The 14,818-nt window shown below is 33.1% G+C and overlaps 1 protein-coding gene across 1 annotated transcript; it reads right to left on the bottom strand.

Annotated features, from left to right (window-relative positions):
• Nucleotides 1–11,229: 11,229 nt before the first annotated feature.
• Nucleotides 11,230–13,932, bottom strand: ND-B14 (NADH dehydrogenase (ubiquinone) B14 subunit). The gene is made up of 3 exons (XM_088243332.1): nt 13,739–13,932; nt 13,256–13,371; nt 11,230–11,591 (listed from the first exon to the last, which is right to left on the bottom strand). The coding sequence occupies exons 1-3, from the start codon at nt 13,866–13,868 to the stop codon at nt 11,469–11,471; spliced, it is 369 nt and encodes a 122-aa protein (XP_088099458.1). The 5' UTR covers nt 13,869–13,932; the 3' UTR covers nt 11,230–11,468.
• Nucleotides 13,933–14,818: the final 886 nt, after the last annotated feature.

Consider the following 14,818-nt stretch of genomic DNA (forward strand, 5'->3'; position numbering starts at 1 on the left):
CAGTGTACTTTAAGTAGTCTCAGTCAGAAAAAGGCCTCGCCTGGTCGCGATCGATAAATTAAATCATGTTGAATTGTAAAATTAATCTTTTTGATGTTGGAGCACTTTGTGGAACATTATCATTTAATAAATTAACATAAAATCACTTTGTTTTTATGTACCACTTATATTTTAAGAATTCGACAACCATCTCCCTAAATCAACACACAAACCCCCCCTCCTCTCTACTTCCTTAGTCACGCCCACTTTACCCTTACTGTGAAAATTTTATATTTGTTATGTTAGTTTGTAATTAACCCTGAAGAAGGCATAGTATTACCAAAACTAGTTGGTTTTCAAATTATAAAAATATAAATGGTACATAAAAACAAAGTGGTTTTGTTTTAATATATGAAAAATTAATCAATGATACAGTGAGCTTTTCTTGTTCATAATCCAAAATTTCTCTCATTTTTTATAAACAAAAATGCTTCTCTTGTATTATATTGTTTAAATCTTGTCTCAAACGCAATATTCATCAACATTTCACTATCCACACCAAGTGGTGCATAGGGCACCGAATTGGTACTCCAATGTCAGTGTTTTTTAAAATATTATTGTTAAAAATAGACTATTCAATTAGGCAAAAAAAAAAAATTTTATGCATCGTATTATCATCGCTACGATTTTCTCATTTTTTTTATTGCTCCGCGGGTGACATCACCAGCTCTTCGGTGAGTTGTTCGGATTGGTGCGTTGGCTTCCCGGAAACCGGAAATCTATCACAACACACTATCATTGGTTGAATAAGGAGAACTTGTTACGCCATTTAAAGGAGTTATTTTTTTGAATATTTTTTTTCAGAATTTTTGTCATTATTTTTAGAGAAACTACGCACTACAGTTAAATGTTCTAATTTTTACAGCGCGCAAGAACACATTTTTATATCCGATTTCCGGTAGCTGAAATTCTTCATTGCAGCGTACTATATTAATCATATTTGTTGCATAGAAGATAAGGTGATTAGTCTCACGCTTCCGTTATCAGTCTAAGGCCGCGATTTTGAACGACTATCTTCAGCGGTTTATACTGAGACGGTATAAACTAATATGGATATTTATGTACGAAAGTGTGTTTATTTTTATTAAAATTCAAAGTATCTTCGTCGGTAACTGGCAATTGAATATGTTAAGAAAAAAAAATTGTAAACATATTCTATTTTTCATACAGAAAACTTAATTTTACCGTGTAGATAAAATCTAAGATAAATTTTAACTTCCCATCGTATTTATCTCTGTACTTTTCAAATTTAATGTTTAAAAAAACATAATTTCATAGTACCGTAAATGATGAACAAAAAGCAGCGCATCTCGATCATATGTTACATGAATATGAGGCGATCAGTACCTACGCTTCAGGTGCCAGTCCAGGGACAATTATTGTGTCAAAATACCACCACATGCCATTCCATGCCATACCACTAATGCCTCTAATCCATAAAAGAAAAACGGAAAAAGCAGGAACTACCGAAAATGAAATGAAAAATGCATAGAATGAATAAAGTTAAGAAAAAGTATTATAGAAGCAGCCAAAATATCTAATATTCTATATGCGTCGTATACTGGAAGAAGGTACAGTTGGGGGCTACATACACACTTGGTTCTGTATAACATACAAGTTCTACACTACTTGGTTTAATCTCACCCTAACGCAGGTAGAAGTGAGTATAATAAATAATTTATTAAGACAACGAAATTCATTTTAATATTTTTTCCAATGAAATAAAGTTGGCTTACATAAGCTATTAAGTCTGCTGATTTGTCTAGTACCCTTTCCCCAGGACAGGATTTTTAAAAAGTGATTTACTCCAGGCGCGTTCCGTTCATAGATACTGTGGATGCGGCGCATTTATTGAAAATTAATAAATAATATGAATTTTACAAAAAAAACATTATAAATACGAAATAAAACCTTCAAATATGTATTCCTAAAATTCTCACTAAGAACGTTCGGGTGCACGCGATTCAAACAATATCTTCAGTATACATATCTAGCTACAAATGCGTATTTCCTATATAAACGTGCGTAGTGAATATCGAGGTATCTTGATCGTGATAGTATTTGTTGTATACGCGGGATGCTGCATGTCGAGTTGCGTCTAGTTCCCATAGCAATTGTCCAAATTTTTGCGCACGTGCTTTAGGTTCATAAGGTTTTAGATTTCTCTTTCGAGACTCAGGGAGATAAGAAGCATCCAACTTGAATAATGCGAAGAAAAATCGACTCTTATAAACTTTATCATAAAGTTTGAAGTAGCGCGTTGTTCACACTTGGCCCAAATTTAAGAACGATTGTCTCGGGTCTTGTTTTAGGTGTTTTGATGTTTATATTGTTTATCTCCTTTTCACACCTATGGGGACCGTCCTGGAAGACCATCGATGGCGATCTTTCAGCTTTGTTCGGCGGATCTAAGGGACGCGGAATTGGCGTTGGAGGAGGCGAGAGTGTTGGCTAACGATATGGTCTCCCGGAGGCGTCTGGTGATGCGCACATGCTCCACTTAGGAGTGGAAAAAGAAGAAGAAAATAAGAAAAATTACTGCTTCTCTTCCAGACGCGCCTGTGCTCCGTCAATTCATTAACTGTCAATTATTTATTATTACTACTCTGATGGACAACTTATATAGCGTATTAAATAATTCTGACTAAACCTAAAATACCGAATATGATGTTTTTTGTTAGCATCCTTACTGATAAAAGTCACTGCACGCGCCTGGTTTACTCGTATCTGTGGTCCCCTACGTAGCGCATAATGTCGGTCAAATTTTTGACCACTTTTTTCAACAAATCCGGCGTCATTTTCATAATAGTGCGTGATATATTGGCTTCGAATACTTCAATAGTTGTTGGTTTGTTTCCACAGACCATGGACCAAACGGAAATAATCCAATGGCGTCAAATCTCAGGAGCATTTCTGGAAATAATGTTATGGCCAAATGCAGTAAATTTTCACAATTTGCGAACGTTGTTTGAGTGTAAGGTGTTTCATTATTAAATTGAGTATTATTACAGAGCACAATGTCATCATTAGTTTGACAAAAGACAGCACCTACATATTACCAATCGAAAGTCCTATCACGGCAAAAAACATCAGTTAGCAATCAAAGAGACCAATTTATATCTGTAATAATTATAGATATTATATACTCGTACCTACTTACAAATAATTGCGATTGGTGGTTAAGTGATAGGTACCGGGATTGGTTTACTTTTCAAAACTGTATCTACATATTTCAAAAGCATATCTACATATTTCAAAAACAAAAGTAAGAACCTAATCAATGTGTATTGTATGATTAGAAATATAATACGAGTACATAGATACAAATATTTTCACAACTCCTAATCAGAAAATAAAATAAAAAATTATCGCAATTACATTTTTTGCATATAATTCAATAGGTACCTTCGATGTAATATTTTCTAAACGGCTTTAATATAACAAACAAACAAACAAACGAACCATCACGCTGTTTCCCCGTAGAGGTAGGCAGAGAGGATAAAACTCCAAATCACTCTGCCTTAGCATACAGACCTCGCTTCCTCTACATTCATACATCTTCTCACGCACGCACGCCGATTATTCCTACTCTTGACATGCCCATCTTCAAGTATTTGAAGGACTTGATCGTGCCATGTCTTTCTCGGCCTTCCTCGTTTTCTGCATCCATCGACATTCTCATTAGATCCTTTTGGCCGTTCTTTCGCCGTCCATTCGCTCTACATGTCCAAACCAACGCAGCACCCCATTCTCGATTCTGTCGATAATGCATGTCTCAGCCTTACACAGTTCGCTGATCTCGACATTTGTGCACCTGTCATACATCGTTTTACCACACATTAGCACGAGGGATCGCGTTTCGACAGCATTTAACTTCTTATGTTTGTACAATGCGTTTCGTTTTGAATGCATACATTAAATGAGTAGTTGGAAAGATACGTTTTTGAAAAAGAGAAACATTGAAAGGCCGCATACATGCGGACAATACGATAAATGTGACAATATCGTCTCGACGCAGCTCCGTGGACATTCTCGACCGAGCGGGACACAGCACAGGGACGATACGAAAATGAGGCCTACGGGAAATTGTACACAAAAAATGTTTTCTTTAAAAAATTAGTGCATTTAATTGTAAGGCAAAGTTTCTTAAAAATGTACGAAAAAAATACTTTAATAGAAACGAACTACTTTGAACGACGTCACTAGTTCATATGAATCAACCAATGATAAGAGAGTTTTATTTATTTATTTTATTTTATTAACATAAACGGCAAATCTGCCTTTTACAAACAATCATAATACTGACATATTTGGCTTAAAATTATTTTATTTTTTTGCGAACCCAAGATTTATAAAAAAAAAATTAAACCTAAAAATTTTACAAGAATTATATGTTTAAAAATAACCTAAAAATTATACAGCATATTCAGTAGAAAGTTTAAATAATAAAACATTCTACAGTAATACAACAAGAAAATTATAAGTACTGTTTCATACAGCTGGGCAAAGTGAATAAAAAACTGTATATATTATGAAATGCATGAATAAATAAATATAATTACCATTCACCATCTTTGAAAAAGTTCAAAAAGTTTATTCTATGGAAACAATACCCTACTCTAAATATATCAGATACGTAGGAATAACTATTGCCGAGTTCATGAAGTCTATTAAATACGGCATTACAAGTATACACTGTTCGTGAATTGTTGCTACAAAACGGTGGCACCTGTCTCGTCATTCTTCCAGGCACCCTGAAGTTGATGAGAGATAACAGTTCAGGGTAATCCCATATTGAATTTACCAGTTGTGGAAGATTTTGGATTTACGGTATTTCAATTGACTGAGAAGAAGCGGAAGAGAGACAGAACTTAAGACGTCACACGCGGAGTAATTTCAGAAATACAAAACTTTGAAAAATCATAGCGCTGAAATACGATACACAATTTATTTTTGGCTTAGTTTAATAGTCTTTTAGCAAATAATAATACATAAAACAAACCACAGACTTGCTCGTTCGGTCGCATTTCACACATAGAGCTGCAAAAATTAATACACGACGATGCGACGCGACGTAATACTACGAGCGAGTAGTAAAAATATTAAAATTTATTTCAACAAAGAGGAAAAACATTTTTGAGAAGGGAATATGGAAGTCTAGACATTTACAGGGCTTAAAACCTGTCATAGGCTGGTTTCAGTGGCCACTTTACACACAAAGTGACTACTTTAACCAGCCAATGACAAATCTTAAGCCCTGTAAATGCCTAGACTTCCATATTCCCTTCTCAAAAATGTTTTCCCTCTTTGTTGAAATAAATTTAAATATGAATTACTTCCTAGAGAGGAAATCCAGCTAGTCTGCAAGCACTTGGACATACTCAAACATTTAAAATCGGTTTGTGGTCCTGTGGCTAGTGTCTTGGACTCACGGACCAATGGTCTGTGGTTCGAATCCTACTCTACTCCAACTTTATTTCCATTTTCTAATAGTGAGTAATAACTTGTAAATATACAACTCGTTGAAAATGGCCCTAAAAAGGAAATATTTGGGTAAATCATAAGAACGCAAATATTTCTTTTATCTAAAAAAAAAAAATTGTTGAATAAAAATATTATTTATTTTGTACCAAGATGTACTGGAATTGTCAAAGAACAAACTAAATATTAAAAATGTTTTTTTTCTGTTTCCTAAAAAAATTAAGTATTGAAAGCAGTAGGCAAAATTATCATCATTCCGCTCCCTAGTTGGAGCATATGGTATCCACAAAGAGCCTCCATGCATCTCTATCTGCTGCCAACTACTTTGCGTCCTCACAAGTCAGGTTTACGAGAACCGACCAGAAGTTCTGACATAAACTGCCGACGAACATTCAGCAGTGGACGTCCAGGACGTTGAGAACCTGATGCCTTGTAAAGTAGGCAAACGTGGTTAAGACTCTCAGGATGCATTCCCAGAATATGGTAGGCCTCCGCTATGTTTGCCGCGTCCGTTCTCTTATTGTTTCATTCGTCACAAAGTCAAACCACCGCACACCTAAGATTCTTCTGAGGCGTCGTTTTTTGCTGTTTTGGGCCCTAGTGAGGTGACACGATTTGCATCCGTAGAGGAGAATAGGTGTTATGCAGGCGTTATATATGCGGCGTTTGGTTGTCACTGAATAAATATCCAATGTAGGCAAAATAACCAATGTTAAACAGTGCGTAAAGTGATCATACTCGATCTTTTAAATCTGTCAATGACAGGTATCCTATTAATGCCAAAAGACTTCCATATTACCATTTTTTTTTAATCTTCATCTTCGTTGAAATAATTTATTATCTAAATTTTCTTTGTCATTTTTCCACACGTACCTAAATTATTTTTGCATGTTTACTATCTATGCAGCAATAAAATATTTTATCTAGCAATATTGAAGAAATTTTTTATGAGGATTTATTACTATATAAACTTCTCGGAAAAATAATTTACAACTGCAATTTTCTTTAGACAACCTCGTTCAGAGGTTAAGAAAATACCATTTAATATTAGGTACCTACAAAACTTAAATAAACATTATTAATTTATGTTTATCGAAGAAAACGACAAAAAACTACCTTCCTACATGTAGGTACTTAAAAAAAATGTGACATTTATCCACTTACGAAGGTATGGTAGGTATACATGTTTTCCCTATATCTGTACTTTTGTAGAAACCATGACCAGAATCGCCTAGTTCTGAGATTTACAAATGATTTATTGTCATTTTGAGCCTGGAGAATACAGTCAAACTACATGCTTGAATCGGTCATTTGAGAAATTACCTATTAGTCAGTCAGTCTATTAAATGACATTCAAAATATCTGCATACTATAATCCGAACACTTCATTCATCCGAACAAGGCATAAGTTTTGTGTGTTTGGACTATCGAGGCCCTGATGTAACTAATTTTATCTTATACACTCCATAAGTTGTATTGTATTTACGAATGAAACAATATATCTGGTTTGTTTTTCACATTTGCAGTGCAATTAAAGCATTTTTGAAAGTCCGTTAGAGAATAAAGTCAATTACACAAAAATTGAATTAAAAATAACCAAAAATTATACAGCATATTCAGTAGAAAGTTTAAATAATAAAACATTCTACAGTAATACAACAAGAAAATTATAAGTACTGTTTCATACAGCTGGGCAAAGTGAATAAAAAACTGTATATATTATGAAATGCGTGAATAAATAAATATAATTACCATTCACCATCTTTGAAAAAGTTCAAAAGGTTTGTTCTATAGGAACAATACCATACTCTAAATATATCAGATACGTAGGAATAACTATTGCCGAGTTCATGAAGTCTATTTAATACGGCATTACAAGTATACACTGTTCGTGAATTGTTGCTACAAAACATTCTACATGCTACATTCTTCCAGGCACCCTGAAGTTGATGAGAGATAACAGTTCAGGGTAATCCCATATTGAATTTACCAGTTGTGGAAGATTTTGGATTTACGGTATTTCAATTGACCAATCGGCAGAACTGACTGAGAAGAAGCGGAAGAGAGACAGAACTTAAGACGTCACACGCGGAGTAATTTCAGAAATACAAAACTTTGAAAAATCATAGCGCTGAAATACGATACACAATTTATTTTTGGCTTAGTTTAACAGTCTATTAGCAAATAATAATACATAAAACAAACCACAGACTTCCTCGTTCGGTCGCATTTCACACATAGAACTGCAAAAATTAATACACGACGATGCGACGCGACGTAATACTACGAGCGAGTAGTAAAAATATTAAAATTTATTTCAACAAAGAGGAAAAACAAGGTATTTTCTTAACCTCTGAACCTCGTTCAGAGGTTAAGAAAATACCATTTAATATTAGGTACCTACAAAACTTAAATAAACATTATTAATTTATGTTTATCGAAGAAAACGACAAAAAACTACCTTCCTACATGTAGGTACTTAAAAAAAATGTGACATTTATCCACTTACGAAGGTATGGTAGGTATACATGTTTTCCCTATATCTGTACTTTTGTAGAAACCATGACCAGAATCGCCTAGTTCTGAGATTTACAAATGATTTATTGTCATTTTGAGCCTGGAGAATACAGTCAAACTACATGCTTGAATCGGTCATTTGAGAAATTACCTATTAGTCAGTCAGTCTATTAAATGACATTCAAAATATCTGCATACTATAATCCGAACACTTCATTCATCCGAACAAGGCATAAGTTTTGTGTGTTTGGACTATCGAGGCCCTGATGTAACTAATTTTATCTATACACTCCATAAGTTGTATTGTATTTACGAATGAAACAATATATCTGGTTTGTTTTTCACATTTGCAGTGCAATTAAAGCATTTTTGAAAGTCCGTTAGAGAATAAAGTCAATTACACAAAAATTGAAATACAATTTCCTTTGCGCTAGTAATTATTTTTTTTGTCATTATATCATATCACTAAAACATGCATAATTCACGAGACGATTGACACGAATTTTTTTTTTTTAAAAGGATGTTTTTACCCTAGAATACTTTCGGAAAGGGTATGGTAATTAATACAAACCTTATTTTCTTTAAGTTATAATTGGTTATAATAAAAATACATCGCGTGTTTCATTGTATATTTAAAAAAGTGCTGAATATCGCCATCTATTGACAAAACTCAAAAGTTATATGTTAATCATTGAAAGTCAAACCTACTCTAAAGCTAGGGTTTCCTAGGACAGCGGTGCCCGTATCTTAACGGCCGTGGTGAACGGTGATGCGGTGGACAGCCGTCATAACGGCGACTAGAGAGTGGTTTCCTAGGAAAACGGTGTTGATGACATCGTTAAAAAATAAAACCACTCTCTAGTCACCATTACGACGGCTGTCCACCGCATCACCGTTCACTACGGCCGTTAAGATACGGGCACCGCTGTCCTAGGAAACCCTAGCTTAAGGAAAATATAATAAATATTGAATAGGAGTAATTCAATTTTGAACCGATTTAAAAGGACGCTTCGTGCTGTTGAGCTGCAGCTTAAATTTCTAATAATCAAACTGTTCCTTATTATGATTTTTGTAATATTTGATTCATTGAAGCAATATGCTAAAATTAATTATTTATTTTTAAAAATAAATTTCACTTACATTTCTAGGTTTATCAAAATATTCAAACTTCATTTTTGCTCCCTTGCGTTTATTTTTAAAAATTTATCATAATTATAAAATTATGTTTGCTATTATTTTGTTGTAATTTTTCTAATTATTAAGTTTTATATTCCTTTATATATTTTTTCTATAACTTTCTCTTTTCTGCTAAATAGGCGCTATCAGGTTTTTTCTGTTAGTACCTATTTTAATTTATGTTGGAATCTTGTTAATTCAGTTATATGTTTATTATTATTTTATGTTTTTCTTGTACATATATTTTTGTTATCTATTGTTTGTACGTATATTAGTATTCCTTTCTGTTTGTGTTGTTCTTATGTTTATTGTAAATTAATGTAACTTGTTTTTGGCCTATGTTATCATATTTTGGTAAAAGGCCCTAATAAAGGAAAAAATATAGGCGGTATATTGTGTGTTTCGTTTGAATAGTATGTGTACGCGGCGCTTTACAGAAAATTTCATATCAGGTCAGGTGACTCAGCGTGTTAGCGGTGATTTGGTGAACCATACATTTATTTGTGTTTGAAAATATATTGTGAGTGTGACTGAAGTTCTTAAAACGGCTACAAACTGGCTACAATACACACATTTTATTTTTGAGTTCTTTATCTCGAAAAGAAGATTACGGACATCACTGTTTTTAACCAGCCATGATTTAAATATGCTTTTTGTAGTACGTAACCCCACATAGCAACTGACTGATAATAAAATTAAATTAAAATATTTTATTTCATTTGGTCAGTGTAAATTTTTCGGAACAGAGAATTTTTTTTTAAATGAATTGTATTGCAAATTATGTCTTTTTTTAAAATCATTTATTAGCCATTTTTCATTTTCATAGAATTTGAAAAATAATAATACACCATGATAAGCATAAAAATGATTTGGCAGAGATGATGGTCTGTATTAAATATATTGAATTGTGTGAATATTGCATGAAAGAGAAAGAATATAGCGGCATATAGGTAGAGATTTTTCTATATTTGCAGATCATTTCAGATATGTGGCAATACTGTAATCGCTATAAAAGTTTTTTCAAATGAAAAAAAAGCTAATATTTATTTAACTCAATGTAGAATTTATCTTTTGTTGACTGGCATTTCAAAATAAATTACAGGTTGATGGGTTTACAGTGATGATATAATCAAACGAATAATAGGTACTTTCATAATTATTTCATTAACTACACACAGAAAAGATGCTCAAATAAATTTATCATCATCATCATTCCCCTTTCTGCACCCTGTGGTGCACAGGGCACTGCATAGATAAACCAAATGCAGCATATTTCGATCATCTGTTACATGAAGGAAAGGTGATCACTCCTACATTTTAGGTGCCAGTCCAGGAACAATTTTATTTATCCCTACTGGGAGTCGAACTCACGACCTCAAGAATGGAAGGCGAACGCTACGTGGACTTAACTCCACTTGATATAAATTTAATGCAATCATTAAATATGCTCACATAAATATATAATGAACACCAAATATGCCCATGTAAACTTATAACGATCATTAAATAATATACACTACATAAATTTATAAAAATCACCAAATGTATTTTTTACATTTTTACATATTTTTTTATAATTCTAAATTGTTTATAACCTCTGCTTGTGTAAAAGCCCTCTGGGCGTTAACAAACAAATAAATAATGATCATCTTCACTTCCTCAGTTAATACAGACTACTTACCTTGTTCAACTTCCACATAAAAAATATGAATAAACTATTTAGGGACCGTAAGGACCACAACCGAGAATAACTATGGTTTGAAAAAACAGAAATACGGTAGAACTCGGTTTATCCGAACTCCAGTCATTCAGGTTGCCAAATATCCAAAATCGTTATTAGGAAATAAAAAATAAAGAAAAGATATTGAATTTAATTGTGCAGCCAACTTTGCTGGCCACGCTAAAGGAAGTTTTTAATGTGATTCCAATTCACTGTATTATTTCAAAAGCAATAAAATCTGTCACGCATTAATCCGGATAATTGGAGTTTTACTGGACTTAAATAAAAAAATTATAAATGTTTAACAATAATTTATTTTCAATCTAATTTCTATATTCACACAATTACTATAGAAGTATTAGGTATTCAGAAGATTGAGTTTTTGAAATTCCATTATGAAGTTGTAACAATTTTTTAATACCTTGTAAAAGATATAAGCTCAGAATCTTTTCTAATAATCTAAGGAGGAAAATAAAATATATACAATTAACTATAATTCAGCAAGAAAAAAGTAAAAGGTGAAAATTCCGATTAATTATTCATTTAAAAACTTGTTTAAGAAGTCTGTAGGCTTTGGGTCTTGAGTTTCTTTGAAATAAGTCATTACATGTCCTTTCTGCTTCCAAATTTCCACAGTTTCCTTTAGTTCCATTTGACCCTGAAAAAATTCATGGAAAATAAGTCAACATATTGAATTCAGTGTCTCAAAAATAGGCGAAATCATCCTAGATGAAGTGTATTGACGAAAAGTTAATTAAATAACTAGACCAAATCCACTAAAACTTATTGGCATACCCAGATTATTATACACATTATATGGGTACATTAAATTACCATAAGAAATGTATTATTTAATGCATAAATTAGTGTTTTGTCAAAATAAATCTAAATAAATAAGAGCTCTCATGTCAATTCTTAAAGCGTTTTAGAAATAAACACAAAATTGATAGAATGAAACACCGAATTGACTTTTTATATAGCAACATATGAAGATTATTTTAAAGAAAGGAATATTTGGATGATCATGAATTTTTAGTGTGGGAAATTCATGGAAATATGAAAGAAATCATCTCAGCGCTAACACTTTATAATAAAATAAGAAAATGAGGTTACTTTTAGTACAGGTGTTAGTTGCGGAATTGAAAATGCTACCTCGGGGATCTCAGGCAGTGTTAAAAGGAGCCGGCATCCCGAGTAAACCTACCATTGATTCTGTGGGCACAAAAATCTAGATACTTGATTACAAGGGAGGAGATAATAACATGCTTGTATTAATTTACACACATGTATATTCCCATCCCTTTTTAGTAAATGACGGAGCGCTACATTCCGTTAGATCCGGCGCTGGCAGTTTCAAATGCCATATACATATAATAATTTATAATTCGCGGGGTAGTTACTACAACTAGGTAACTTCAAAATCAGCATTTGTGAGTTAAAATAAAAACACATTTTTTATCCTCTCCCACGAATGCTTCAAATAGACAAGTCATGCATTCAAATCATACAATGATCACTATTTGTCTATTTAAAGCAGTTTTCAGTGGGCAACTCAAAAATGCTGATTTTGAAGTTACCTAGTGTAATTACTCCACAAATCATCGTGCCATCATGCCGATAGCCACCTACGGAATAGAAGCCAGGGCACACTTCCGAGGCAAAATCTCGGCTTCCAATTTCTGAGATGCGAACTCTCCGATCCATAACCAAAAATATGCTGCGAGACCGCACGAGAAACATTGATATTTGGAGCACATGCGGTACGGAGGATATTGTAGGATGGGGAAGACAACAAAGGCGGTACTGGAATGATCGTGTCAACAGAATGGCGGAGGACAGACTTCCACGTATCGCACTTCAAGGGAACCCCGAAGGAAGAAGACTCTCAGGCAGACCCCCGAAGAGGTGGGGCGATAGCTGGCAGTCGGTGTCCCAAGAGGAAACAGCGGCACAAACAGATTAACAAGATCCATAGAAAGAATGAAGGAGATAATTTTAAAAAAACTTTGTCCAGATTTTTTTTGTCACATACCTGGAAATTCTACTGAATGGTAAGATTAACTTTATAAATCTTAGCCTTATAAGTAATAAAAATCCCCATTTCCTTATGCATAAGGAAATGAGAACCCATATTACCAATTCAGTGCCCTATACATTATGAGATGCAGAAAATGGGGTAACAATAATAAGGAACAAGATTTGGCAAATGATGACTTTGTTTGATATGAAGCCCTCGGATAATAGCTTATATTGGAAAATGGTGAAGAGGTTAATTGCATCCACACAAGAATAAATTGAATATAAGTCAATATTAATAAATACCTTGATGACAAGCATGTCTATAACTCTAATATCGGTCACATGGCGATTTTTGTAGAACATTTCACGAAGCTTAGCCCAGCATTGTTCTTCATTTTTAGGTATATAATAATCATTAACTGCAATCAAGACAACATTATTAATCAATTGTCATAATATTTCATTGCATATTTTATATTAGGAAGTATATATTATGTTTTTTCGCATAGGTAGTTCAAAAAATTTTAGGTGGGACACAATGTTTACTAAATGTTGACGTTTCAATAGTACCTTAATTAAGCATTTACATTAATACAATTTTATAATATTTTGTTTACATAGAACGTTGGTATTTGACACATTTTATTTCTACAAAAAATAGAGTACAATGAGATATATTTAAGTGATTTTAATGCCAGAACGACTGTGATGACATAACCAAAATAAGAAGTAAACGTCAAAAATGTACCAGTATCAATAATTTTAAGAACGGTTGTGGAAACTGACCTATATGTGGAATTTGTCTATACCATAGTTTGTAAAGATTTAAAACCCGTCGACGAGCTTCAGAACTGTTAACAGATAAAATCGGTTTGACAACTTTTTGGGCTACCTTCACCGTTTCACGGCACGCCATTTTTATCAGTTTTTTCCTGAAAGTTTTGTCAGTGCTGCCATACTAAGCAATTGGTATTATTACTAAAATTCCTAAGAAGTATCGAACTTAAAGGTAGGTACTAAAAAATGAGTCGAGTAATTTATTACTCTTGAAAAAAAATCCCATTAATTAGCCTGTAATTTGCCTTGCCAAGGTATATCAAAATTTCCCCGTTATTTACATTTAAATACGTTTAGAATATAAATTTAGTACATTAAATTGTCATCTACCTCATCACTTTCATTTTAAAAGTATCTAAAATTTATTTTTCTAATCGAGTTGTGGTCCCGTAGATGGTGTCTCAGACTTACGAATCAAAGGTCCGTGGTTCAAATTCCACCCTACTTCCTCAGAAATTTCTTCTGCACTCTCTCCACCATCAAAGAGTATCGAGCCTCATGTGGCGACCAAATGATGGAACTAAACTCCAAACGACTTCTTACCAAGGAATTATACAATGTCCTCATAATCTGAGTGTGACAAATTGTTGAAGAACAATTTGTTTTGCTTGTTCTATTGAATAATATTTTGAATGTCACACTGAAGTTTAATACAATCTGAAGAAGTCTGTATTTCACAAAATATTTTTAGGTCGTCAGCAAACAAGAGATTTTTTTTTTTTTTTTACTTTACCAATATAATTTATAAAGATTATAAATAACATTAATATTATGTTATTAAGGGTTCTAACCCTGAGAAATTCCTGAACGCCTCCACTCGTTTGCGAGTGATTTTGACTCTTGAAAATAAGAATAAGGAAGTAAAAAAATACACACTTTAATGAAACGACAAAAAAAATACATACCCCGGAAAAATTTATGTGATGTAAGATGTTTAAAATCAGTATTAAAAACTGACAAAGGTGACAATAAAATATTAGTACCCTTTGCATTAAACGTAAACATCACATGAAATTGTGGGCTAAAAGT

Source organism: Micrasema longulum, unplaced genomic scaffold (genome assembly GCF_059751315.1).
Source record: "Micrasema longulum isolate JH-2025_06_02 unplaced genomic scaffold, ASM5975131v1 h1tg000206l, whole genome shotgun sequence".
Taxonomy (NCBI): domain Eukaryota; kingdom Metazoa; phylum Arthropoda; class Insecta; order Trichoptera; family Brachycentridae; genus Micrasema; species Micrasema longulum.

Excerpts from the sequence above, each read along its gene's own strand:
- ND-B14 (XM_088243332.1), bottom strand. The coding sequence starts at position 13,868 with ATGGCGTGCCGTGAAACGGTGAAGGTAGCCCAAAAAGTTGTCAAACCG. Across the intron at positions 13,372-13,738 it reads TAGACAAATTCCACATATAG|TTAATGATTATTATATACCT; the intron begins GTCAGTTTCCAC and ends TCTTGATTGCAG. Across the intron at positions 11,592-13,255 it reads TAGACATGCTTGTCATCAAG|GGTCAAATGGAACTAAAGGA; the intron begins GTATTTATTAAT and ends GAATTTTTTCAG.